This window comes from Manis javanica, chromosome 4 (genome assembly GCF_040802235.1).
Source record: "Manis javanica isolate MJ-LG chromosome 4, MJ_LKY, whole genome shotgun sequence".
Taxonomy (NCBI): Eukaryota; Metazoa; Chordata; class Mammalia; order Pholidota; family Manidae; genus Manis; species Manis javanica.
The window spans coordinates 183,108,380-183,135,107 of NC_133159.1; the positions used below are offsets into that span (position 1 = coordinate 183,108,380).

Below are 26,728 nucleotides of genomic sequence, written 5' to 3' on the forward strand. Positions count from 1 at the left end.
CTAGACAGTGAAAGCAGAAATGTGCATTTTCTGTGTTGTTTGCTTTAGCCATAGCTGGACTATAAGACTGGATGGTCCGGTGCTACGGTGTGTCCTTGGGGTGAAGCTGGGGATGCAGGCCTGGTACCTTGCAGCGGATGGGCTGAGTCAGGCCCAGCTCTGCACCTCAGTGGGTGCTGCTTCTTCTGAGCAGCCCCAACAACCCGCTATGCAGCAAAGTGCCCCTGTGCCCAGGGGATCTGGCTCCTTAAATAGTCGCTCCTGTTCAGAATGAGAGTAATCCAGACGTGCCCTCTCAGTTCAGTGTTTGCCTGAGACCTGTGGACTTGGCAGGAATCTGTGCCTCCCTCTCTCTGGGGTCTCTTTGGCTCAGCCTAAGTGGAGAGCAGGGCCAAGGGCTGAGGCTGCAAAGGAAATGGGAGCAGAGCGAGCCGTAACTCCTGGAGAGCAGGTGTCCTGCATGTCCAGAGTGGGCACAGAGGGCGGGGCTGCCACTCATAGTTCTCTGCATGGGGCATCTGTGGACATGAGCGTCAAGGGTCACATGGCCTGTTGCAACGTGGAGAGAAGAGAACTGCTGATCAACTGAGTTCAGCCTTAGCATTGCTCAGGCAAGAGTCTGTGCCCAGCTCGATTCTGTGCATTCCAGGTGTGGGCAGGCCATGTGCCCCATGGGCCTTTGGGCCCATGCCTGCCAAGAGGCCTGCACAGCAACCTGGGTTTGGAGGTGAGCTCCTTTCTGTGGAGTGTGTGTCAGAGCATGGGGTTGAGTGGGGCATCCACGGAGGCAGAATGGGCACTGGCACATTGTACTCTAGTGTCAGACAAGTAAAGACAGGTTTGGAGCCACTAAGCCTGCCCTGTGGAGGGAGAGGTCCTGGCCATGAGACTGGCTCCCTGCAGTGTGGCACTTCGCAGGACAGGACATCGAAGAGACCAGTGACTGCCTGTGTGGGAGGGAAGAACTGCTGATCGACTAGCCAAGAGGGTCCCGGGGTCCTGTGGGGGTCCTGCAGGTTCTGCTGGAAGGGGGTGGGGTCATGGAGGTGGGTGTTCAGCATTCTGACCTTGCTGAGCTGGGAGCTTATTCTAAGAAACTTACTAAACACGAGGGATGGAGAACAGGTGTGTGACAGTGGCCATGTCGGCTGTAGGAGCTCTATGTGTGGTTCCACTGGGGCTCTTTGATCTCTGTGGAGACTGAAGCTCCTTGACTTCTGGGCGTGCTCAAGTGACTGTTAATGCCACCAGTTGGCAGCGGGGCCCGGAGACTCCTCCTGTGCAGCTGATCTCTCCTGGGAGTTTCTGCCCGAAGGCCCCTTGCGTCCCCTTTCCCCACGCCCATCCCAGGATAGACCCGCCAGGGCCCTTTGGAGCCACCCGGCAGGGCTTCAGTCCAGTTTGGCAGGTTCCTGGGGAGCAGGCCTCCTGGGGGAGGAGAGGGCGGTGGGGTTGAGTCATGGGCCAGGGGCCTGCAGACGCTGCAGGTGCGCCTCCCTGCCCAGAAGTATCGGTTGGGGTGTGTCCTTCGAGACCTGCCTCCCTGGGTTTGTAATAAGTGACCACATTTTAATTGTCAGCTTTTAAGCCCATTTATCCTGGCACATGATAGAGTTTTGGTATCTTTATACTTTCACAGGGTCTTCATTGGGTCCTGCAAATGTAGAAAGTTGCAGCCAGAATGTAATTCTATAAATGGAGTAGAAACGCCTACTAAAAAGCACTGCTCAGACAGTGAGGAAGAGGCAGAATGGGGCTGAGTGAGGGCGCCCGTGCAGCGGCGGGCCAGACGGGCGGCCCCTCCGCAGGCCGCTCCGCATCCAGCCTCTGCTCCTTCCCGGGGAGCGCGGAGGGTCTCGCCTTCCCCCACGCCGGGCACCGTGTGCCGGTCCTGTTGTATAAATACCTGAAAGTGAGATTTAGGTAAGTGTGATCTTGTTTTGAATCAGCGTCGGTTGGTTTTGAAAACCTGTATTTCCTCAGCATTATACACAGACTAAGAGATGCAGTGATTATTCTGTGGGAAAGTAAATGGGGCTCCCTGAAAAGCCAGGTGTAATCTAGGCACAGTGAAACCCAGGGAGTTAAAATGGTGCAGAATCTAGAAAATGCCTTCTTGCCAGTAAACAAAAGCCAATTTGCAAGAAAAAGCAAAAGGAACCGCGCTGTTGCCAGCATGTGTGTTGGCTGTCACCTTGTAGCGATTTCCTCACCTGAAACTCTTTTGTAAGCCGAGCTCCTGTTGACATCAGCACTGCAGGGCCCCTCCCGTGCGGGCTGTGCCAGCCACCCTGGCAGAGCAGGCCCAGGGAGCAGCGTTCCGCGCAGGGCCTGGCTCCCAGATCTCTTCCTCGAGGGCAAGACTGTCCTGAAAAACCAGGACATGGCAAGCATTGCTCAAAGCTACGTCCCGCTCTCACTCAGCCTCCTTAAGGGCAGGCTTCCAGAGGGAAGACAGCCCTTTTGTTTTTCCAGAAAAGTTCAGTGGCAGTTACTGGCCACACTGTCCTCATCTGCCCACCTGATAAGCTCCACTCAGCCTCCTTGTGGCTCTTTTGACTTACAGGCACTTACGGCGTCTCCTGGGTTTTACTGCTGTGTCAGCTGGTGTGAGCTTTGATTCTCATTTTTTAGGGAAGGAAGTTTCAGCCATGCGCAGTCTCACATTTTATCAAAAAACAATGTGATTTGCAACTTTCATACTATGTGGATGGGTAATAAATTATTAGATAATTTATATATTTTTTTACTTCAGAATGACAAGAACACTATGCAAACAGTATACTTTGCTTTTTATTGCTGTGAAATACAAATGAACAGTAATTGAGTTTGGGGTGAGATCTGCCCTTTGCAGTGCTTGCTGAGTACCAGGCGCCTGGAGCTAGGGGCAGGCTGGGACACGCGGGCTCCCCGCACATCATGGACAAGAAAGTCCCTCCATGTTTGACACAACCTTTCCTCTGTGCTGGGAAGTCCTGGTGAGGTTCCCCACAAGCTCCTGCAGTGAGAGAAAGGGGGGGCGGCCTGAGACGTGTGGGTGTGCCTTGCGTCCGCATGGCGTCTGAGCCTGAAGGGGAGTGGGTGACAGCACGCAGCCTTGTCCAGCCCAGGACTCCGGTCACACTGAACCAGTGTTATTATAGCCTGTTGTTATTTGAAACATATTAGTATTTCTAGACAAGCCAGTTTTGTTCTGAAAGTGACATTAGAGTAGTTTTAAAAATTTAGTCCAAATGAAAACAATATTGAAAACCTGTTCTATTCATGGGTGCATTACACAGTTTGTTGAATTAACTGGAGTCTGTACTTGGTTAAAAGCGGTGTTTTTCAGAGGCACTGTTTGTATTTGTCCTACATCTGTGAAGTTAGGTAAACTGGGTGAAATGTGTTTTAAGCCATTTGTGAGCACAAGCTGCCCTGATTGCTGCCAGGCCGGGCCTCAGGCTGCAGCTGCACCATCCCCCAGATCCTGGCTTGGGACAGCTACCTCTCCAAGGGGCTGCTTCCCATGACAGAGGTGCCCCAGGTCAAGGGCGTGGGAGTCTCGCAGCAGATGTGGACCGCCTGCAGCTCCTGCTGTCACTCAGAAGCAGAGGGCCCTGAGGGCTCTGTCCTGTGCTGTGCAGCCTCTGAGGCCAGAGGCCTCTGCTAGAGGTGCTGGGGCTCCAGAGGACGTGCCCCAGGTGAGCGTGGGCTCTCCGGTGGGAGAGGGACGTGGACAGAGAGCCTCTCCCTGTGGATGCCAGCTGCCGCCTTCGGGAGGTGGGACAGGGGAGCGGCACCCACACAAGAGTGGGGCGCGAGGCCGCAGCCTGTCCTTTGCCTTGTTTTGGCTCTGTTGCGATGGAAACCTCGAGGCTGGGGCTTGGTGTCTGTTCCTCTGAACTCCCCAGGCCCACAGAGTAGGCCCAGCTCGGGCCAGATGTGGCTCCTGGCGGCCACACTGGCCAGCAGCTGGTACAGAGCAGAACTGGCGACTTTCCTTGGTGGCCTTGGCCGCGCTGAGGGAAGCTTGGCCGAGGTTGGGCTCAGCCTGCCTGGGTGGAGCCAGAGCATCCGCAGGCAGGGTCGGCGGCCCGCGCCTGGTATGGTGCCTTAGAAGGGCTGCTTAGATGGCCCTTGGTGTCCCATGAGCACCAGCTTGGGACAGCGGCGACGTCCAGCATCTCCTCTGTGTTCCCTTCTCTCCTCATTAGTAGTGTTCCATAATTTAAAAATCGTAATTTAGGACAAACCCTCAACAGGAAGTTTCAAGAATTGGGTGTCAATGTGAGCTCCTGGTAGTGCTGGCAGCCCTCAGAGCCAGTAAAGGCACACGGACGTTTCTTGTGTCAGATGCTAGAGGAAAGCAGAACTTCCTGTTAATCTCTCCCTAGGACATTGATCTAGGGATGAGAAGAGGGGCCTTATTACTGTGTAAACGTAACACTTCTTTTTCCACTGATTCTGAGAATACACTCAGAATAAAATGCAAGGATTTTGAAGAACTGTGGTTCTGTGGCTTGTGGTTATTCAAAGTCACGTTAATGTGTGTCTTGGTCTGTTTAATGATGTCTAAGATTTTATTAACAAAAGCCATAATGAGGTTGAAGAAGAGGCAGTCTTAAAACATTTTTGCTAAAGATGATGGTCCTTTAGTTTTAAAAGCCTGCACACTTGGCTGCAGTTTGTGACATAATGAGACATTCAGAGAGCAGAAGGGAGTGACTTTCTGTTGTTAGAGTCGTGCTCAAGAAATTACTTTGAGCTTCATCTGGTAAAGATGTGACAAAACAGCCCAGACACTCACACCGGAGCTCCTGAAGTCTTGAGATATGTGGTTGCTTTTTAAAAAAATCCAATAATTTTGAATCATTCTCAGAAGTTCAGAAGTGACTAGGTGCCTTCCCTGGAGCCCTCCACCAGCTCATCTTCTATACCAACCTGAGCGGAGCGATGTGTGGCCTGGGAGCACTGGCGCCTGTGGGTGCCCGCCCCCTTGGAACAGGGGTGGCTGAGGCGGGGTCTGTGAGGTTACTGCTGGGGACGCTTTGAGCTCTGTGACTACTTTGTCCTCTCCTCTGTCCACCACCCTGGGCGGCCAGCACCATGTGGGCTTGGCCCCCCTCCCTACCCCTGCTTATGGAACTGTGTTTTGTCTGTTTGCCCTCAGGGGCATGTCCTCTGTCCTTGGGGCTGTTGGGGCTGTCGTCCGATTCTGGGGTTTATCGGGTTGCTCCGATGGCTTGCCTTGGAGCTGCTGCAGGTTGGCGTCAGTGTCCTTTCAGTGGGGCTGTGCTCCTGTTTTGAACACTCTCGCTTTCTAGCCCGGTAGGGGCTCCAGGCTCCTTCCCCCTTGCTCTGGAGGCCGGAGTGTGTGTTTGTCTTAGCAGACGTGCTCCTGTACCCAGTGCTCGGCTGCCCAGCCACCTGCGTGTCCATGGATCCTTGTGCTGCAGCCCAGCACCTGCGGCCTGGCCCACCCACCCCATGTGGTCATCGTCTGCTCTGCACCCACGTGCGGTAGTGTCAGCCTTGCTCACCCACATGCTTGTGAGGAGCATGCCCTGCTCAGGGAGAGCTCCAGTGAGTGTGTCCCCACCAGCTTCCCACGTCACTGGGTGTGGCCTCCCGTGTAACTCGGGCAAGGCCCCCGGGCGTCCGGCCCATGCTCCCTTCGAGCTGCGTGCCGTGACTGTCACCCTGGTCAGGCGCAGTGGGCCATGCAGGGTGGGCCCCCAGCACAGGGCTGCCAGACGGCCTCTGTCACCACGCCTCTCCTCACCCCCCTACCCTTCGAGGTCGCCCAGCCCTGGCCACCACCTGTCTGTGTTTGGTTCCTATGGTTTTGCCACTTCCAGATGTCTTGTGAATAGAAACACACGACATATAGACTAGATGCTGGCATCTTTTGCTTGGCAGCACCCATTTAAGCTTATCTGCTTTCGGTGAATTGCTGTTTTGGGGGAGGTCACTAGTCTGACATAGGTTCCAGGCTGAGCCATGGGGTTGGCAGGGTCAGGGCTCTTGGAGAGGGTCCTGCTGCCCTTCCAGCCTCTCGCGGTTGCCCCACCCGGGTTCACAGCACCGGCTCCTCCTGCGTAGCCGGGCCAGCAGAGTCCGTGTCACGTGGCTTCCCTTCCATTTTGCCAGGCCCTGGGGCAGTACGGCACCTCCAGGGTCCAGCTGTTGGTAGCCTGCTCTCGGGAGGCCTGACTGCACCTGCAGGCCTAGCCCTCCAGGGGGAAGGAGCCCACCCACGGGTTCCCACCCACGGGTTCCACCCACAGGGTGCGGACAGATGTGGTGTGGCCGGAGGGACTGGTGGGACTCAGGGAGGTGGCACTGGGCAGAAGAACTGGAAGGTGTGGGTGTGCCAAGGGGACTCCTGAGGCTCTGCAGGGAGGAGGCTGGAGATGTGGGGGCAGCTTGAGGCCCTGCCGTCGGTAGTAGGGACTGGGGCGGGCACTGTCCCTTTGAGGTGACCTCTGTGTCTGAAGCGCCTTTTTGTTTTACAATGTTTCCTCTGTGGCTGATACGGACGTAGCTTCTCAAGTCATGTTTAGAATCGGCACTGCACCCATGCCTGTCCCAAGTCCTGTTTTCTGTTGTTACCAAGGCCGTGCATTCAGGTTTATCAGAAGGTGAAGTGTGATGCTCTCATGAAGAGAGATTTAAATGAAGCCTAGTGAACCGGGATCCGCCCTTCCTTCTGCGTGGCCATGGCCTCGGGGTCACAGCCAAGTTGTGCCAAGTCTGCAGGACTTGGTGTGTCACTGAGTGACTTGGCTGGCCAGTGCTGAAGGTGCTGGGTGTCACCCTTGCAGGCCTCGGCTCTGATGGCCCGCATCCCTGCCTGTGCTCACCGCCTGCGGTGAGGCGTGGGCCTGCCCTGGAGCAGCCTCTGCCCTGCCTGTCTCCTGCCCTGTGACTTCCGGCCCCTAAGGTGCGCCCTGGTGTGGCCCTCCTTGGGGTCAGGCTGGCCCTCCTCCCCCACCAAACCCTCATGAGCTGTTTGCTACCGTGTGCTGCGCATAGGCTCGCGTGGGCTTCCGTAGGTGAGGAGCCCCGGGGAGCAAACGCGACGCAGGCCCTCCACCACGTGGGAAGGGTCTGTGCCTTGGGCACTCCCTGATTCGCCCTCTTCCTCTTTTCTCAGCACGCTGGTGATTGCAGCGGTGTTTGACCGAAGCGTGAACTGCAGAAGAGCGGCCTCTGTGAGTGTCCCTGCTTGTTTCCTTTGTTACTGGGGTGGCTGGGCCCTGGGCTGTGACCACTCTTCTGGGAGGCTGTGGTGTCCTCATAGCCAGGGTCAGCCAGGGTCAGCTGGAGAGTGAGGGGCACTACACCAAGCCCAGGCAGCTGCACGCTGGGAGCAGGGCGCGTTTCCTGTGAGCCTGCAGTGCCGTCAGAAAGGGGGTGTGGTGGATTTCATTTGGTGGGACAGAATACATTGTGTGGGTGGTGGGCCCGAGAGGATGGAGAGGGTGCCCAGAAGTGTCAGGTTGAAGGCCCCAGCCACCCTCCCTTTCCCCGCGCCCCTGCGGGGCAGCAGGCTTCCTTGTCTTGGAAGTGACCAAGCCCCTCCTGGCCAGGCAGGTAGGTGTGGAGATGGAGAGGGCCTTGCTTGGGAGGGAGCGCTCTGCCCCAGCTGCGGAGGCTGAAAGCAGGTGTTCGGTGTCGGCAGGAGAGCGGATACGTGTCTAGGGGTTTGGTGGTAGGGGGTGAGGGAAGCAGCTGTGCCCAACAGGGCCCCGGGTCCAGGTGCAGCAGTGGGAGCTTGTGAGGCAGATGAGAGTGTGGTCTGCGCAGACCCTGGTGGCACGGCTGTGTGGCCCCTGCTGATGCGCACTTGGCGTGGCGCTTCTGTGAGGCGGCGGGCTTTGCAGAAGCGTGCGTGAGGCTCTAACGAGGTCGTGGGCAGGCACAGCTTCAAAGTTAGGGTTCTGGCACATCGCTGTTTGCTCTGTCTGGCCAGGTGGGATGAGAGTGAGGGCTTCTGGTAGCACACTGCTGCACTCGGACCCCCACGCTTCCTGAACACGCGCTGGCAGAGCCTGCATCATGCTGGGGGCACGCCCACCCCGTGGACAGCCAGGCCGACATGAGCTCACGTGTGGGCATCACTAGAGTCACACTCAGGGCCCATACTTAGCGGTGAGGGTGGCAGTGCAGGTGGTGGCTTGGGCAGGACCTGGCTCAGGTGGCAGAGGGCAGGAGGTGGGTAGTGGCTTGGCTGTCTAGGCGAGGTGCACCAGAGCACGGGGATGGGAAACTTCCACAGCGCCAGCTGCAGGGTTTTCCCCCAGTTTGTGCAGAACTTCCTGCAGAGGAAGCCGGGCACCGGCGCCCGAGGCAGCCCCATGGTCTCGGTCTGCCCAGTCTCGTCTGGCCATGGCTTCTGTGTCCCAGGCTGAGTCAGCTCACCCCCTACGCTTTCCAGTGCCCAGCCCCACTTGTTGGCCTGTGGGATATGGACCCAGGTCCTGGGCCCTCCCTGCAGATGCCCTCGGCTGGTCCCTCTGAGGCTGTGTAGGGCTGTGGCCTTTGGGTCCATTAGGGAGATGTAGAGAGTGGGAGCCTTCGCTTTGCCGTGGCTGCTGGTTTGACCTTGAGTGGCGGGCCTGGGGTGGGATGTTCCTCGCCGTCTCGACAGGCAGGGTCTTGTCATCCATGAATAAATAAGAGCTTGCATTTTCCTCCCTGTCTTGGTGCCTGGTTGTGCTGATAAAAGGGGCTGGAGGCCACTGCAGGGCCGTGTCGGAGTAGACGTCCTGGGTGCCGCTCTGGATGGCGTTGGCATTAGGTGTTTGGTAGATGCCCTTCAGCAGGTTGAGGATATCTGCAGGTTTTTGGGAAGTGGTGTGATCATTGTCAGAGTTTGAGGTGGCCGTGTGGTTTTTGGCTGTGTTCTGAGACAGTATCGCAGTGATTGGCCTTCAGGGAGGAAGCCGCTGAGCCCCATTTGCCATGGGGTGGCCCTTCTGTGTGCGCAGCGGGATCCGGTTTGCCTAGGTCGTATTGAGAAAGTTGAGTGTATCCATAAGGGCTGCTAGTCTGTGGTTCTCACTGGTGTGTCGCTTCTCTTCAGCTCAGAACAAGGGCGATCTGGCTCCGTGGCAGAGCTGGGGCTCCTGGAAGGAGTCCTAAGTGACGGACCTTTCTGTTTTAACTGTTTGGTAGAAGTTGCTGGAGAGCTCCGTGCACCTGTTCTGGTTTCTGTTTCTTTAGAAATAGTTGAATTGCTCAGTTTCTTCACTTGCTGGGGATCTGCTCAGCTTTCCTCTTTCCTCTGTTAGAGGAATCTCTCCATTTCATCTGAGTTGCCCAGTGCAGCTGCGGTGTCAGTGGGCCTGTCTGCTGCTGCGTGTTCTGTCTGTCACATTGTGCAGCACTGAGAGGAGGATTCTGGGTGGTTCCCAGCCTGGGACCCCGGCCCTCCTGCTTGCTCCTCTGCCTCCCGCACTCATGTGTCCCGGCACACGGGGCCTTGGCGCATGCCTGTGAGCATGTGGCTGGCCCTCTGGTTCTGGGCAGGGAAGCGTTGGGCCCTCCAGCAACTGGCGGTGCCCTAAATGAGCAGTACGGGAGCGTGTGGTGCGCCCCCGTGTGGGAAGCAGCAGCAATTAGGACAGCTCACCACCCCTACGGGACAGGGGAACCGCCCAGTTCTCTTTTTTTAAGCAATGTGGGCTCGGTTTCCTGGGTCTGGGGCAAGGGGTGAGCCCAAGACACAGGCAGGGTGCTGTACACCCTGGTTCCTTGACGGCCTGCGGGGCCACATAGGGAACCCTAGCATTTGTTGTATTTCATGCCCTGGGGACCTGCATCCCCTGACACCCCTGCCTTCTCCTGGTTGTCACGCTGCTGCTGGTTGAACCGCTTGTGTATTAAGGGCTCCAGGTGGTTTCTGGTTTGGGACAATTAGGGATTATGCTGCTATGAGCATCCTCGTATGGGATTTTGTGGGAACAAAATTTCTGTATCTCTGGGAAGCGCCAGGAGTGCGTCTGTGGGTCCACGGAGTTGGTGCCTGCCTCTGAAAGGAAGCGAGTGCCATGCCTTCCCCAGGGGGCTGCTTTGCCCCCCGGCAGCCATTGGGCCCTGTTGTCTGGAGGCCCCCAGCACTAGGAGCTGTCCCTGTTTCTGTGTTAAGTGTCCTGAGGCGTGTGGTGCCACCTCAGCGTGGTTTAGCTTGCGTCTCTCCTGGCTGGGATGGTGGTGTATGCCGCCTGTCTGTCCTCTGGCGAATTGTTTGGGTGTTTTGCCTGTCTCATGGCCTGTCTGCAGCTGCCCTGGGTGTGATGTCCTTTCCGTGGGAGGTCAGGTGCAGCTCCGCTCCAGCCTGTGGCCGTCTTTCCATCCAGAGCAAGAGATTTTGTCCTGTTGAGACCCAGCTTATCAGTCTTTTCTTTCATGGATCTTGTTTTGGTGTCAAAGGCTGAGAACTCATCACCGAGCCCTAGATGTCAGGGCTCTCTCCTGTTTTCGCCACCGGTGCCATGACTGTGCCGTGGTCCCTGCAGCTGCCCAGTAGCCTCCCATGTCTTCTCCCTTTCCAGGACTGTTTGCCTGTTCCAAGGCTTATGAGCCCAGATCTCTTGTTACTGTTTATCTCTTTGATGTCATGAGAATAGTGTGTGTTCCTGAGGACCACGTGTCACATGAGCTGACATCTTTTTCCTGTTGCCTTTTGGCTGGTTTCATTTTGTTTTTTTCTTTAATGAATTTTTTGCACAAGGTACAAAACGGTATACAGCAAACTCCAGGTGTCCCTCCTCCCAGTCTCACAGCTGCTCCAAGTCACCAGTGAAATGCCTCTGCTGTGCCCACCCCTGGCCCTGGCCACCAAGATCGTGGTCCTGGGCACAGCCTGCATTTGTTTTTCTGCCAGAGATGGTGGGCATGCAGTTAAATACTGTGGGGTCAGGAACGCAGACCCTGGGGTTCTCTGGGTTTCAGTTTTCTCTGTTTCCTTTTGCCCACCTGTGCACACTCCTCCCAGTGCCTGCAGGTAAATGATGACATCATACCTGAAACAAAATCTGTGGGGATCATGACCGTGCTGACCTTGCTCCCAGAAAGCTCCTGGCACACACCCCGGTGCGGGCTGTGTTGGCAGCTGTTGGCTGTGGCTGCACACAGGCCCAGCAGTTGTCGCCACTCACACGGCCTGTCTGCCTGGCTGTCTCCACAGGGCAGGGTGAAGGCAGAGGACGAGGAAGGGCTGGGTGGTGAGGCGGCATTCTGAGGAAGGTCGCCAGCCCTTTCTGTTCTGACCCGTGAGCGGTCCTTCTTGGGCCTGTGTTCAAGATTTGGCAGTTGTCCAGGTGACCCCTGGGGAAGGTCGCAGGAGGAGACTGCGCCACTCATGTGTGTGCCAGCCCCTGAGCTGTGTTGTGTCACAGCGATCCCAGGAAGACGATTTGGGTGTTGGGCTTTCTCTGATGATTCGGCTCTCTTCCCCTTTTCCTATCTGGGGCCTCAGATTGGGCATTGGCATGAAGCTCGGCATCAGCAGCTGAAGGCCACTGTGCAGGAGGTGTCTGACTTTATAAACTCAGATTCTTAAACTGTGGTTTTAAAAAGCACTAGGACATGAGAACAGAATGACAAACAGCCTTGAGGCTCTGGTCAGCCAACAATGAGGGCTTTTATTTAAGAAATGAAGCTGTGGGCCGCTTGTGCTGTACGGGTTTGTTCTGAGTTCATCTCCTGATGCCCCACGACGTGCAGACCTTGCTTACACCATGTGTTCTCTCTGTTCCTTAGGCTGCTTTCCAGGAGAATGTGGGAAGACAGGTATGGTCACTTTTAAGAATTTTCATGCCTAAAGCTTACTGTGGAGTTAGCAGTAGAAATATTCAAAGCTACAAGCCTAGTATTTTTCTGCACTTAGTTGTGGGTAAAGAATTTACCAATATAAGCTAATACTTAACCCAGTGACTTCTGGTCACAATTCATTTACAAATGTGACTCAGGTGAGTGTTGGTGCACGTATTAAATAATCAGTAGTGTGTTTTACAGGACACCTGAACATTTAAGTAATTTTACACACAAACACCAGAAATCAGCACTGTATGTGCTGCCGAGGGCCACTGAGTTCAGTGGTTGCCTTTGGCTGCTAGAGGCGGGTGGAAGGAGGACGCGGCCTCACAGGGACAGAGAGGCAACTCCTGCAGGTCCCACATGTGGGCGGGAGCCAGCTTCCAGAAGCATCACCCACAGCCCATCCTGATGCCAGCCCAGCATCACTGTGCCCCGACCCTGAGGCCTTTCTGACATCTCTTGATTGGTTGATGGCTGTAAGGCTCTCACTCCCTCGTTGGAAGTTTGTCATTTATATATTTTTAGAAAACCATTTTGTTCCCAGTTATTTAATAGTCTTACCAGAGAAATGTGGATAATAGCTTGCAAACTTTGGGGCCGCCTCAGCTGGGAGAGGGTCTGGAGGTGGGCTGCCCTTCCCCAACTACCCCATTTCTGCACCTGCTCTGGGTGTTGACTCTTGAGCCCCCACGCAGTGCCTCCCAGCAGCTGTCCTGTCAGCTGGCCAATGGGCATTTGGTGCGCGTGTCTCACGGGCCAGGCGTGGTCCTCATGGCGGGTGCTGGGCTCCTGCTTACACAGGGCACAGGCTGAACCCAACCGGCAGCTTTAACACTGGTAAAACCTGGTGTCTTTTTATGGTGTGTGGTTGGAAAAAGGTCTCTTAAAACATTTTAAAGTTGGTTCAAATGCTTTTGGTGCAGTGTGCAGCCTGGGCGGGTGGTCAGGGTGGCCTGGTGAAAGTCCTGTGTGAGCAGTGTAAGTAGCACATGGTTTCAGCTGCCCATTTGTGTTTTGACTCTTCGTTCTGAATGTGAGTGTGTGTGAGTGTGATCGGTGAGCTTCTGGTAACGGCTCCAGTCACCCAGATCATGTCCATCTCCCCCTGCCTTTTCTTCAGGGCTCTTTCCCTCATGGAATCGAGGTCCTGACTGCAGCGGACTATTTTGCTGTTGGTAACAGATCTAACTGTTTCCTGGTTATAAGGTAAGTTTTTAATATTCATCACAGAATATAACATTCTCTTTGGCTTAAATGTCAAAAGTCAGTTTCCACCATTTTCTTTCTACATCCTGGAAGGTCCACTAAGAATACATATAACTTCGGTGTGAAAAGTTAAAAATGAACTAGGACTGTTAGCCAGACTTGAGTCTGACGCTGTCAGGTAGAGTGCGGCCCAGTTCCGCCTCTGTAGGATGTGGGGACGTGCAGGCTGGCGAGAAGGCCGGGAGCAGGGGGCGGCCTGGCAGAGTGGAGTCTGATGGTGGCGGGGCTTGCTCCATTCTTAAGGGGGCGGTGAATGGTTTCAAGCTTGCGAATTGGACTCGAACTCTTTCTCTGTGAATCATTTTTTCTTGAACTGCCCTGTTTTATTGGTGCCGTTCCTCTTGGGGGTGTGGTCTTGCTTGGAGAACAGCCATAGGCCAGAACCGCACTGCCTTCTGTGCAGCAGCTCTTCTATGGGCTGTCACAGCACATTGAATTTCTCAGAATGAAAGCTTGGATTAGAAGTGGCTGCCGTTTTCTGTTTCAGTAATAGTGTTTCCCATCTGCAATCATCTCCAGGCTGTTATTGGGATGAGGAAGAAGTCAGGTCAAGGTGTAAATATTTAATATCCCTAACTGTACTTTGCAGAAGTCACACCAGATCTTTACCTTCTGGGGGTCGCTGCACTTCACTTGTACATTATAACCCCTTTGACACTGCCACGTAAAGGACAGGTTTTGTGAAGTGATTTACTTGCCTTGAGTTGGGAGAAGAAACGTGATTACTGACCATTGTATGTCCAAGGCTGTGCAGAAATCAGCGTTTCCCCATAACCAGCATAGGCAGATTTAAAAGTACATATACAGCATTTGGCCTCTTTCCCAAAAAGAATTTTTGACCCAATGTACCATTTGTATTTTTGGCACCCTTTCCATCTTTTTCCCAGCAGGTAAAGGCCTCTGCCTTACCAGCTCTTTCCGGTGTTCCTTCTGTCTCCTCAATATTTGAATGTGTATTTTATGTGGAGAATCTACCACCTTTCCCCAAGTTTTGTGGCTGAAACAGCGAGTGGCTTTCAGCCCAGGCATGTTTCTCCTGTCGCTGAGGCTCTGAGCTGGGCCTAAGACGCATGTGATTCGTGGTCTGCATTTTATGGGAGTGTTTGGCAGAACCTGACCTTGCTCAGGTGTGTTTTTTCACAGTGCGTTTGGCACGTAGTATGGATGAGAGGTGTTGTGAGAATGGATCCTGTGGCTGCATCCCATTACCAAGGGTGCCTGGGGGGCTTTCCCCTTGACCTGAGGCAGGGTGGGCATATGGGGTCCTGCAGTCGGCCTGGCCTGTGGGGTGGAGGACAGGGGCGAGGTGGGGGTACTGTGCTAAGGGAGCCTGGAGTGGGTGGGGGTGGCCCAGTAGGGAAGGGACCAGGGTCGGTGTGGGGCTTCTGAGCCAAAGTGGGGAGTCAGGGTCATCATCTTGAGGTCAGGGAATGTGGCTTGATGGTCAGATCTGCAGTTTGAACTCATCACTGCAGCTGCATTTTGGTAACTGGTCAGGTCCCTTCACGAGGCCTTGGAGGCAGGGCCCCTGGGGCCAGGGGGCATTGTTAGGGGCTTGGAGGGGTTCCATCACTGCCGCATGCTGACGGCATCCCCCTCACCCAGCATCCCACTCACTCTGCTCGCTTCCCACGGCCCCTCCGGCCCTGCTGCCTTCGAGGTGCCTCACACCACTGGCCAGGCCTGCCGCCCTCCCTCCTGCAGCCTCTGAGCCCTGAGCAGGCGCTGCCATGCCTGGCTGGCGGCTCCCAGACAGCTTCTCCACTTGAAGGTAGTTTCTCTGCCCGCTTCCCTAGGGTCTGGGTGGCTCTGGGTGCTGGCCTGGGGCCCTTGGTGATGCAGGACTGGGAATCATGTCCTGGCCCCGTACCAGCAGCTTCCCCCTCCCTGACCTGCTCCTCTGACCTGCCCCTGTGCAGTGGTCACCTCAGCAGGGGAGGGGCGGAGCACTCAGCCCACCTACGCAGGGCCTCCACTGCATGTCCTTTCCTGTCCAGACCCACCCATCACTGCCCTGACTCCCCCAAAATCAAACCACGTAGCACCTGTGCCCATGCACCCCTGCTCTCCCCATGTATGCATGTGTGCCCACATGCGCCCACACTCACCCCTTGTATGCACTCGCATATTCCCACAAGCCCCTGCTCACCCCATGTATGCACCTGTGTGTGCCTAGTACCCCTGGTCACCTGTGTACACATGAATGTACATTTACCCACATGTGCCCTTCCTGACCCCATGTACACTTGTAGGTGTGCTCTCCCAGGATATGTGAAATCAGGTCTTCCCCCTTGGCTATCTCCAGCTGCTTTGTGTCTCAGCTGCTGTGCAATACATGTGGATGATACTAAGTCTGTGGCAGGGTTGTGCTGATGACCTGGCAGTTTCAGGCAGTGTGTAAGAATTGGGTGCTTTGGAGGTGTGGAGTGGAGTTGGTGCCCGTGTGTGTGGTGTGGGATTCAGAAGGTGCAGGCGATGCTTGGGAACCCAGCCTGGCTCACCTGGCTCCCAGGGGCCCTCTGTCATCACTCCCCGTCTTCCCTGGAGACGTGACTCCTGTGTGTGTGGCCTGCTGGCCTCCCTGCTGTCCATGCCAGTGGTGGCACGCACAGCATGAGCAGGGCAGTGTAAGTGCTCAGCACTGTGGTCAGTCACACAGTGGCGTTTGGCTGCTGGAAGCGGAGGCAGCTCTGTGTAGGCTCCATGTCAGAACATATGTGTTACGTACTTCACGCGGCACACAGCGCTCGTGCCTCTTGCCTGTGTGCAGGTGCGGAGTGTCCTGTGGTCACAACAGTGTGAAGCATGTGTTGGGGTCTGGCATTTCCCACCTTGTAGCCATGCCCGATAGGCCACCAGAGTGGAGCAGCTGTGCCAAAGGCCTGTGCGCTGTCCATTTCCTGGACTACGCTGTGGCCGTGTGTAGAGGCTGGCCAAGTGTTGTGCCAGGCACTCCCAGTGCCTCCAGCAGTGGCTGCAAACGTGTAGCTTTGGCAGCCTCGGAGGGCAGAGGTTTTCTTTCCACTCCCCGTGGGCCTGAGGCTGGAGGGCCCCCCACCTGCTGGAACTGTTTTCTGTGACCTGTCTGATATTTTTTCTACTGGGTAGTGCAATTTTCTTACTGATTTAAAAGAACTCCTTTATTTTAAAGAAGTCTCCTGTTTGTGAAAACAGCTGTCTTTCGACCTTGTTTATGTTGTGTTTCCCCTGGCAGACTTTTTTCTTCTTGGTTATGTGTTTGAATGTGCCAGTCCTCTCATGGCTCCTGGGTTTTGAGTCATAATTAGAAAGGCCTGTCCTACTTGGAGATCATTTAAAAGAATTCACCCATGGCATTTTCAAGAGATGCAACTTTTTTTTAAAGGTGTAATTTATAGTCCACCCACTGTCCCTGTATTAGGTGTAGTTCAGCAGGACGGCCCAGCGTCCTCGTCGAGATGCAGAGGCCCACTGCCTCGGGGCCAGGGACTGCCCTGCCCACTGCTGCAGATGGCTGGTGCCTTTCGTAGACTCACACAGACGCATCACGAAGTGTGTGCCCTGTGTCAGGCTTTTTGCATGTGGCATGAGGCCTTGAGGTGCCGTGTGTCACTGGCTTGTTCCCTTCTGAGCCGTCCTGTGGCTCTGGCAGGTCACCTTGTAGCTCACCTGCTGCAGAAAGGTCATTTTGAGCTTTGGCTCTGGTGAATAAAGCAGCTGTGAACACTTACTTAGAAGTTCTAATGTGGGCATTTTTCTTCATTTCTCTTAGGCGCCTACTTACAAGGGAATTTCTGCGCCTCCTCCTTTATCAGAACCTGCCGGATGGTTCTGAAAGCGTGCCACTGTCTCACACTCTCTCCCCGTGTGCGAGCCCCCACCTGCACCCTCACGCTCTCCCGATGTTGTCTTTTTCAGCACGTTTATTGCTGGCTTTCCTGAGTACACGCAGCCGATGATAGACCACCTGGTGACCATGAAGATCAACCACTGGGATGGGTAGGTTTTGGGCTTTCATGTTTGTCTAATTAGCTATGTATTTTCTTAGCTTGTCTGTGAAATGAGATTTCATATTTTTGTCCCCAAAGGAGAGATTAAATTGAGCATGTTACCATGAGTATATTTTCTCATTGTAGATTTCCTACTTTAAATAACTTATGAGAAGTAATGTAAGCCCCAGTCCTCACTCCTGGCATGTTGGCTCCTACCCTGCATCCTGCCTGCCGGGCGTGGCAGTGCCCCCACACGATGCTCTCGAGGGTGCAGGTCAGGCTGCCTGTCCCCTCAGGGCGCTGCTCCCACCCCAACTCTTGTGCTCTGCATCCGTTGGTTGACACCATATCTTCTGGAAGCCGAGCGGGCTTTGCTGGCTTCCCTAACTATGCAGCAGTTTCCAGGTATCATAGCGTTTTCTGGGCCGTGAGGTACATCTCTTTAAGGGGAGGCTGTGTAGTGCGAGAGCTGTCCACTGTGTCGGTGCCTCTGGGAAGGTGAGGTGGTGCTTGGAGAGGCGTGGTGTGGCTCCCCGTGTGGACAGTAAATGCCCATGGGTGTGAGCAGCCTCCTCAGGTTGTATGTCCAGAATCCCCACTTTAGGGTGGGTGGTACTTACCCGAAGTTCTTTCTGATTTTCTGGGGGCGTCCAGTTGCACTGTCCAGGCTGGGCTCTGGGAGCAGGGGCAGCGGGAGCGTCTCTGCCACTCGAGCTGGTGCTGTCCACCTGCCAGCAGGCCTCTCTTGGTTTCCTTGTTGGGACTCATCCTGAGAGTTACGCAAGTTTCTGACATTTGAAGCTTAACTGCAAACTTGTAATTAAGGTCAAAGATCCTGTAAACTGAACCTGGAGGAATCAGTTGGTTTGCCTATTTCATCAGCTTATTGGTCAACAAGATATTCAAAACCAAAATCGCAAATATATCACCTATGGTCCCCCGGGGTTCCCAGGCCCAATTCCATTGCGTGTGTGTTTGGATGGGTGGAGGGTGGGGGTCCTTCCACACATGACACCAAGCAATTCTCAAACACCAGCAGGTGTCCAAGAACTCGGCTCAGTCCTGACTCTGTCTGCCGGGAGACGGCACCAGGTTCCCCTGTGAAGGGCTCCGTCCTGTAGAATCGCTCCCCCATCCAGATGCCAGTCTCGAGCCCAGGCTGCCTCCTGTGCTTCTGACTGACCAGCTACAGACCAGAGGTTCCCACGGCCTCCTTGGGTTTGAGTCATTTGTGGAGCAGCTCATGGAGCTCGGGAAGGACTTGGGTTTAGCAGGTCACCAAGGGATACTGCAAAGGGTGTGTGTCGGGCCAGATGGAGAGACACACAGGGCGAGCCTCATCAAAGGAGCTCCTGCCCCTGTGGGGCACGGGCCTGGCTTGGTGGCACATGGAAGCATTCTGGTGCCCGAGTGTGGAAGCTCTTGGACAAAAGCAGGACGCCAGAGGGCAGAACGCTGCTATATATGGGCTTCTGTGAGGGCTTTGCTGCACAGCCACGATCGGCCTGTGGATGGCCGCCAGCTGCCTCAGCCTCCAGCCACCCTCGCTGCTCCACCCCAGGAGGCTGGGGGCTGTGGGAGTGCCCACCCTCTAGCTGTGTGGTCGGGCTTCCCGGCACCTAAGGGCAGGGCCCCAGAGTCACTAATAACGGGCGCCCATTGCCTACGTGGCTCCCAGGCATTTTCAGGAGCAGCAGATCGAGACCAGGTGCTTCTGAGAAGTGTTCGGTCATCTGAACCGCCAGATACATATTTCATGCAAATCATTGCATCGCACAGGGTGTTAGACGAATCTTTGAGCTGTTAAAATCTCTTGCTGCTGTTAAAATGTTTATGTCTTCTTTTATGTCTCAGTTTTCCTTCGTGTATTTTTGGGGGTACTCTTTTGTTAGGAGCATGTATGTTTATAACTTTCATTTCTTCTTGATGTACTGGCTCTTTATCGCAATGAAATGTCTGTCTTTGTTTCATGTTAGATTTCTTAAAATGTAATTTACTATTGTTACCCTCAAGGGTTGGCCAACTTTTTCTGAAAAGGGACAGATAGTGAATATTTTAGGTCACTGCCTGGTATGTTCCACTGTTTTTTACTTTACACACCCCTTTAATAATGTCAAACCATCTAGCCTGGGGCCTTACAGACCAGCCCTGCCGCAGTGATGCCAGCTCTCCCGTAGCACCTGCTGCTCCTCCTCAGCTGTGTCCCCGTGCGCCCTGCCCCTGTGTGAGGCCGCGGTCCCCTCAGTGTGATGCAGGCACCAGCATGGTTTAGCTTACACTTACCTCTTTGCTGTTTGCTTTCTGTATTTTCCTCATGGCTTTTTTGTTACGAATTTTATTTCTAAATTTATTTATGGAAATCTTTGTTTTAGAGTAAGCTCTAAAAACCTGAAAGTTTTTAGGATGTGTGAATCACAGAATGGAAGGGAAATGTTTAAGACATTCGTGATGACAGCAGGTAACATTTTCTAGAATGTTAGGATTTACATGATTGTGACCTTATTATTTACACTTCTTCAGAGATGGAGATATTTCTGCTTTTCTCTGTTTGATTTTGGCCTGGATTATGTCAGTGAGGAGATATCACTAAAAGTTCATAAATAGGGTTTCTCTTAATTTTTTGGTTCATAAACATTCTAGCATAGGTGTCCTAGTATTCCTTTAATAATAGAGATTTTTAAGAGGTATTGGTCCATTGACTTGGATTTCTTTTAAAAATTTTCTGATACTTAGACATACTCACCCAAAGTAATTTATAAATCAAGATAAACATAATTGGAAAAAATTTTGATGGTGGTAAAATACACGTATTTAGTATTTTAACCATTTTTAATGTACAGCTCAGTAGGGTTAAGTACATTCATCTTGTGCAGGCCACCTCTAGAACTTTGTCATCTTGTAAAATGAAAACTGTCCCGCTTAAACAGTGACTCCCCTTCCCCTCCCCAGGTCTCGGTCCCCCCACCATCTACTTTCTGTCTCTGTGGATTTGATGACCCTGGGGACCTCGTGTAAGTGGATTCATATGGTATTTGTCCTTTTTGGGGCTGGCTTATTTCACTCAGCACGTCTCAGTGTTCACGCGTATGCGTCATAGGAGGCGTGAGAATTTCCTCCCCTCCGGCTGAATGATGGTGTTCTGTGCTACGGGTGCAGCACACCTGTACCTGCCGTCTGATGGGCCCTTGGGTTTCCCGCTCTTGCTGTTGTGAATCACGCTGCTGTGAGCACGGGTATGCATGTCTCTCTTCGAGACCCAGGACTGGAAAGGTGTACCATGGTAATTCTGTTTTTCGTTTTTGAGGAATCTCCAAAACCATGCCTTTTTCATAATGACTGCTCCATGTGCACTCCCGCCAGCGATGGACCAAGATTCCAGTTTCCTCAGATTCTCACAGTTCTTGTCACTTCCCTGATTTTGGACAGCAGTATCCTTAGTGGGTGTGAGGTGGCCTCTCCCTGTGGTCTAGGTCTGCATCTTCCTAATAATTGGTTGACGTTGAGCGTCTTTTCTACGCATGTTGCTATTTGTGTATCTTCTTTGGAGAACTATAGTCAAGTCCTTTGCCCACTTTTAATCCACTTACTTGTCTTTTGTTGAGTTGTAGGTGTTCTCTTTATATTCTGGATCCCTTATCAGATACATGATTTGCAAACATTTTCTCCTGCTTCATAGGTTGCTTTTCACTCTTGATTGTGTCCCTTGATACAGGTAAATTAAAAATTTTAATGTAGCCCGGTTTATATATATTATCAATTTAGCTATTTTTGCTTCGGTTGCCTGTACTTTTGGTGTCATAGCCAAGAAATCATCCACAAATCTAATGTCTTTGGAAGCTTTTCCCTGCTGTTTTCTTCGAAGAGTTTTGTAATTTTTGGTCTTATATTTAGATGACAAATATAATATTTCGAAATAATGTAATACTCACTTAAATGCTCAAAGTGGCATTGATTGGGAAAGTTCTGTGTAACTGAGCCTGTAGACCAGCTGCCCACTTTGCATCTTTGAGTCTTTTTCCTGCTGAGACATTTTCTAGAAAAGCCCCTGGAACCGACCGCTTGTGGAGCAGATGGGAGGAGCGCCGCTGTTCTGGCTAGTCTACGGCATGCTGGTGTCTGGGGGTGGTGGGCACGGGCATGCGGTGTTGAGTTTCTTGGCACGTGAGGCATCCCTGTCTTGGAGGGTCTGCTGCTTGCTGCAGACCCCTAAGTGGGACCTGGGGTGCTGGGGTGCCCGGGTGGGTGCAGACTGCTGGGTGGGGGTGGGGCCCCTGACGACGAGTCTGGTTTTAACCATGTTTCCCTCTAGAGCGTATATACTTGGGATGCTTATTTATCAAAATGCAGACACCCCTTTTATGTGGTCCACCTTAATGTTTTAGTACATTCCTGTGTTGCGTGGTCATCATCCTAATTATTACTGGAAGGTGGCGACAGCATCCTGTTCTGCCTGGAGCTCCCAGCTGTGCCCTCCTGACTTGTGCCAGGTCCGGGGCAGGAGGCTCGGGGCCTCGCCGCCCTTGTGGTCTGATCAGGCCTAGGAGGGAACACAGGGCCTCAGTAGCTAGACCTGGGGGCTTCCTTCTGTTGTTCCGTGAGTGGAGAGTGTCAGAATTGTGCTGATGCGGTGTGTGCCTCCTGTATGAAATTCCTTACTCACCATGGTCGTCCTCACAGTGATGGCTTCATGAGGTTCCCGTCCAGCTCTCGCATCTCTGAATCACTGGTGGGGGTGGGAGCTTGGAGGCAACCGCCCTCCAGTACCTCGGAACTGGCAGCTGGGTGCTCAGGTGGCCCTTGGGCTTCGTGTTGGCGAGCTCTCTTCCTCGTTTGTCACAGCCAGAGGATCTGGTCTGACTCGTTTATTTTCCTCAGTGGCTTGGACGAAGGGGCCAGGTGACAAATCATGTTTACTGTTTTGTCCTCTTTTCTTTTCATGAGTCGAGTAACATTAGAATCGACGGAAGGAAGGAACTCACACTTTCCTCTGTCTCCACCCCGCAGGGTCATCAGAGAGCTGTCGGCGAAGGCTCTGCATAACCTGGCCCAGCGAGCACCCGAGTACAGCGCTGCTCACGGTAGGCTTGCGCCATCCCGCGTGTGCCACATGCTCGCACAGGCAGGAAGCCTGGAACCCTGGGGGACAGGGGCCTGAAAATAATGCATTTCCATCTTGCTGAGAAGCATATGAAGCGCTGGCCCGTGCTTGGTCGGGGCAGAGCATGGCCCGGTGCCATGGACCTGCTGCGCGTCCACGCTGGGTGGTCTGCCCGCCTCAGCAGAGCAGGCATGTTGTGCATCGTGCGTATTTCGGAAATAGCTTTTTAAAAAGGTTTAGGAACAAGGGAAGTTGTTCCAGGGTAATCAGTTAAATGAGCCTCTTGCCAGGGGCTCCCGGCTGGGGGAACAGCCCTCCATGTTGTTCCTGCCAGCCTCTGCAGGATGGGCCTTAGCCAAGGCACAGAGCTGCCCCAGTGCTGCGTCCTGAAGAGGAGGGCGGCTGGTGTGTGCTGGTCACACCCCGTGGCCGCTGAGGACCCGTGGTTTCGCATCACGTGTTTTCTACTTGGAGTCAGTGAGCATCTGATTGCGATGCAGGGGCAAGACACACAAAATGCCACATGTTCCTGTTAGAGTGTCAGTGGTTGGGTCTCGCCTCCTTTGGAGTCACCAGTGTTACAAACGTGTATAAATGTGATTAAAGCCTTTCACATTAAGTGAATCTGTCTGGTACTGACTTTCTTTGAATAAGTGGTCCTTGCTGCCTGAATAAAGGTGCTCAGCATCGTCCTTTCCTCCCAGTGGGAGCGTGAATGGCCCCAGGATAAGGGAGTCCTGGATGTGCTGGCCGTGCCCAGTGGCAGTGGCAGTGGGGCCCTGTGGGGGCCTCCCCTGGCTTTCGCAGCTGCATTTGGGGAAGCTGAGCTTAGCAGGCAGAGATGTTGTGGACACGGCCCCTTATCTGCACTCTGTAGCAGGCTGCAGGGGCCTGTGGCTCTGCTCTCTGTCCCCAGAGTACAGAAGGCAGGGCCTCCCTGTGTCCTGAGCAGAGAGGGCACTTCCTGCACAGGGTGCACCGTGTGTGGACAGCGGGCCCCTGCGCTCAGCCCCGTCCTGTCTGCCCTACGGAAAGACGGACAGGCATGTTTTCCTTCTTCCTCGTGCTCCCTTGTCACCCCACACTACCCACTTTGTGCCCGGGGGGATGTGGGGAGACAGAGGCATCCCCCAAGAGCTGAGGCAGAGCTTGGCATTTGTAGGCTTCAGTCCAGCCCTGGGGGTGCAGCAGCTGTTCTGGCGGTGCCTCTGTGCGGCAGCCCTCCCCTGGCGGGGTGTTCAGGTGCTCACCGGACGTGTGCCCTGCTCTGTCCTTTGCAGTCTTCCCACGTCTACTGTCCATGACACAGAGCCCAGACCTGCACACGCGGCATGGGGCTGTACTCGCCTGTGCGGAGGTCACCCGCAGCCTCTGTGGACTCGCGATGCAGGAGGGCAGGTAGGCGAAGCAGTCACGAGCTGGACCCACGCCTCTCCTGTTTGTCTCTGCCTGTGTTTCGGGGTTTCCGGGGGCCACTTTTCATTTGGTGAAGTCTCCCTGGGCCTGTCCTCAGATGCAACTCGGCCTTGATGACCCACTTCCCTAGTGGGGCCAGCAAACGCCTGGCTAGGCGGGGCCGTGACAGCCACATGTGCCAAGTGGCTGTGTCCCTATGCCACCTGCTCCCTCTGAGGGAACGGGTGAGATCATAGGGCAAAGTTTCCACTAGAGCTTCCAGTTGGCACAGCTTGTGTAGTTAGTGAAGTGAGCTGTGCAGACCTGATGGAGAAGCTGCTGGGTGAAATTGTAGCAACTTCTTGATTTCCTTTCCTTTCCAGTCGGCTTTTCCTCAGAGGTGAGAGCTCACACAACACGCTGTTCTCTCTGTAGCTGGTTCTTGGACTCTGGTTGGAAGAGAAACTGTAAAGCCGTGTTTGAAGTTGCATCGTGCTCCTTAGGTGGCTCCTGGGGCAGGGGGACAGTGCCTGAGTTGCTGGCATTGACCCCAGCGAGCCCCGGCTTGGTCGTCTTTCAGCCCAGGCGTAGAACCCTGGAGCTAGTAGGGTTCCATGGCCCCCCGAGGACCTGCCTCAGTGGCCCTGCTCCCTTTGTTCGAGGCAGATTGTGTGAGCCAGCATCCTTGCCCTGCAGGGCACGCCCGGCATGACGTCCCCTGTGGGCACTGTCCACCAGGGCAGGTCAGGGAGGCAGGGCCTGGGGTCTGGTGGGGGGCTGGTCATTTGGCTGCCCTTGGCGTGGCACACACCAGAATCCCAGACCCCCGAAGGGACGCAGGTTCACATAAGCCACGTGGTTTGTACACATAGTTTGAAGAGACATGCTTACCTGTCTGGGGTCGCGGGAAGCCTCCCGAAACCCACCTTTCTGAAACAGGTCGAGGACCCCTGGTGGGCAGGCTCTCTGGGGCAGCACTGAGGCCGTGCAGGCTGGCTGGTCACCTCGCCTGCCTTCTGGATTGTGTCTCTTTGCTGAAGCAGTCACCTGGCAGCTGCAAGCTGGCTGCCCTGTCCCTGTGCTGTCAGCACCTACTCGGGTCAGCTCTTCGGGAAGGCGCTGGCACCCCTCTGGCGTCTGTAGGAGCTGCTCCAAGTACAGGTCTTTCTGCTCCTGGGCTTGGAGTCCCTGTCCTGGGACTCAGCCGCTGTTTGAATTTCTGCAGGCCTGCCACAGATCTCCTGGGCGAGAGGACAGTGCAGGGCCTGAAGCAGATCCACCAGCAGGTGCGTGCAGCCGGCTGAGCATGCCCCTGACCCCTTCTCCTGAGGCCTTGTGGTATCTGGGCTGTGCTGCCCACCTCTCAGGCTTTCTCTGTGCCCCTCACCCCTCCTGGAAGCCCCAGCTGGTGTAAAGCTCCCTGCTGAGGCTCCACGGTGGGGGTCTCCAGTGGCCCTGCTCTCGCAGCCAGCACCAGGGGGGGCCACCTGGGATAGGAGAGCGCGCTGAGAAGGCGCGCACTGCTGCTCGCGGCCAGAGTGTCCTCGGCAAGGTGGGAGGCTGCCGGCAGTGCTTGGCCTCCTGCAGCCTGACTCTCCTCCCTTGGGGACGCGGCCGGTTCTTGGGGAGACAACAGGCAGGCAGGGGCACAGAGGACAAACACAAAGGCCCTCAATTCCCTCTGCACACCCCTGCCAGTGGTTTAGAGGGGAGATGCGTGTGCCTACTTCTGGGTTTCTGAGATTCTCAAAGGCTTCTGTGGATCAGAAGAGGAAAAGCAGGTACTGTGGGTCTAAATATTATACGGAAGCATCACAGTTACTCAGGAAGAATTGAATGGCTTTGATGTTTGCTGTTCCTAACAGTTCTGTGTCCTTTAAGATGTGTGAATATAATACAATGCTTTGATCTCAGACCCTTATCTTGCTTGTGCCATTCATGTGCTTTTTGACTTTGACAAAGCCATTTAGTCTGTCTACATAATTTCTCACTTTTAAAATGGGGTCTGGCATTTACTTCTGACCTTCAAGGCCAGCCTGACAATGCGTGGGTGTGGTGCCGGCCCCAGAGCCCCTGCCTCTGGAGCGCAGGTGGGCAGGCGTCCTCTGAGCCCGGCTTCCTTTCCTGTAAAGTAAGGGTCCCAACAGAGCTGCTGCCGTGGGTTTCTGTGAGAGCAGAGGGCGTGTGCGGGGAGCCGGGTGGAGTTCGGCGGAGGAGTACTGGTGGGCCTTGGCCTGGTGGTGGCCTCTGGGGATGAAGTGCTTCTGGGTTCCCTGGGGGGAAACACCATCACCGTCCAGCCGGGCGATGAGTGTTCTCCTCAAGGGGCCGTCTGGGGAAGGTCACGAAGCTGACCTGGGGTCTGGATGCAGGCCGAGCCTGACTCCCTCGCACCGACTGGTGACCCTCCTCCTGCCATGCCCCAGTTTCCCTGCCAAGTGAGGGCAGCAGGAACAGGGGGCTGAGCCAGCAGTGGGAGGGGTGCAGTGGGTCTGTCCTGGGGCCTCCCATCACTGGTGGGAGACCAGCCCCACAGCACGCTGGCCACACCCTGGTACTCATTAATATTGACACCTACTGTATTGTTTTAAAAATCCAAATAATGTAAATAAATAAATGACTCTCCATTCTTTATTTTTAGCTTTACGATCGTCAGCTCTACAGGTAAGCTCTACAAACCTGGAGTTCTTACGTTCGTGTCTTACTGTAGAGGGCAGGCCCGTCCGTTAAGCTTCTTAGCAGCCTGGATGTGGGGCTGTATCTATGGTCCTTCCTGATGGCTTCCCTGTGCTGTTTTATTTGGGTCCAGTCCCTCTGGTTGCAAGGTGCAAAAGGTCTGATGCAGCTGGTGTTTTTAAATTTTACTGAGGTGCCACTGATGTTTGAGGCTGTAGGCTGATGGGCACGGTGGTGGCAGGTGGTCAGTCATGTGGCCCTGTCTGCACAGCATGGCCTTTTCTGCACCCCACGTTCCCAGTCACTGGGAAGGCTTCTGGTGTCACTTCTGGCCTGGGGTTCAGCGGTGCATGTGCTTGGTGTGTTACCTGCCCTGCAAGGCACGGGCCTGGGTCACTCCAGCTCTTCCCTCTCTGGGATGAAGCAGCTATGAGCGACGTACAGGTCTCTGGTTGTCCGCGCACGGGTGTGGTCAGGACGTGACAGGCTGTCCACAGCCAGCGGGGTTGCTCCC

General features: G+C 54.5%; 1 protein-coding gene across 6 annotated transcripts in view; it reads left to right on the top strand.

Annotated features, from left to right (window-relative positions):
* The window catches only part of TBCD (tubulin folding cofactor D), a 147,470-nt gene that overhangs the window by 86,057 nt on the left and 34,685 nt on the right, over nucleotides 1-26,728 (top strand). For all 6 annotated transcript variants that reach the window (XR_012130989.1, XR_012130988.1, XM_073236175.1 and 3 more), the window contains exons 15-22: nucleotides 7,139-7,196; nucleotides 11,752-11,781; nucleotides 12,929-13,014; nucleotides 16,972-17,052; nucleotides 22,050-22,123; nucleotides 23,424-23,541; nucleotides 24,764-24,824; nucleotides 26,180-26,202. Coding sequence is in view for 4 of the 6 variants with exons in the window: in XM_073236175.1 (XP_073092276.1) it covers nucleotides 7,139-7,196; nucleotides 11,752-11,781; nucleotides 12,929-13,014; nucleotides 16,972-17,052; nucleotides 22,050-22,123; nucleotides 23,424-23,541; nucleotides 24,764-24,824; nucleotides 26,180-26,202 (531 nt within the window). In the remaining 2 variants the exon portion in view is untranslated. The remainder of the gene's footprint in view (nucleotides 1-7,138; nucleotides 7,197-11,751; nucleotides 11,782-12,928; nucleotides 13,015-16,971; nucleotides 17,053-22,049; nucleotides 22,124-23,423; nucleotides 23,542-24,763; nucleotides 24,825-26,179; nucleotides 26,203-26,728) is intronic.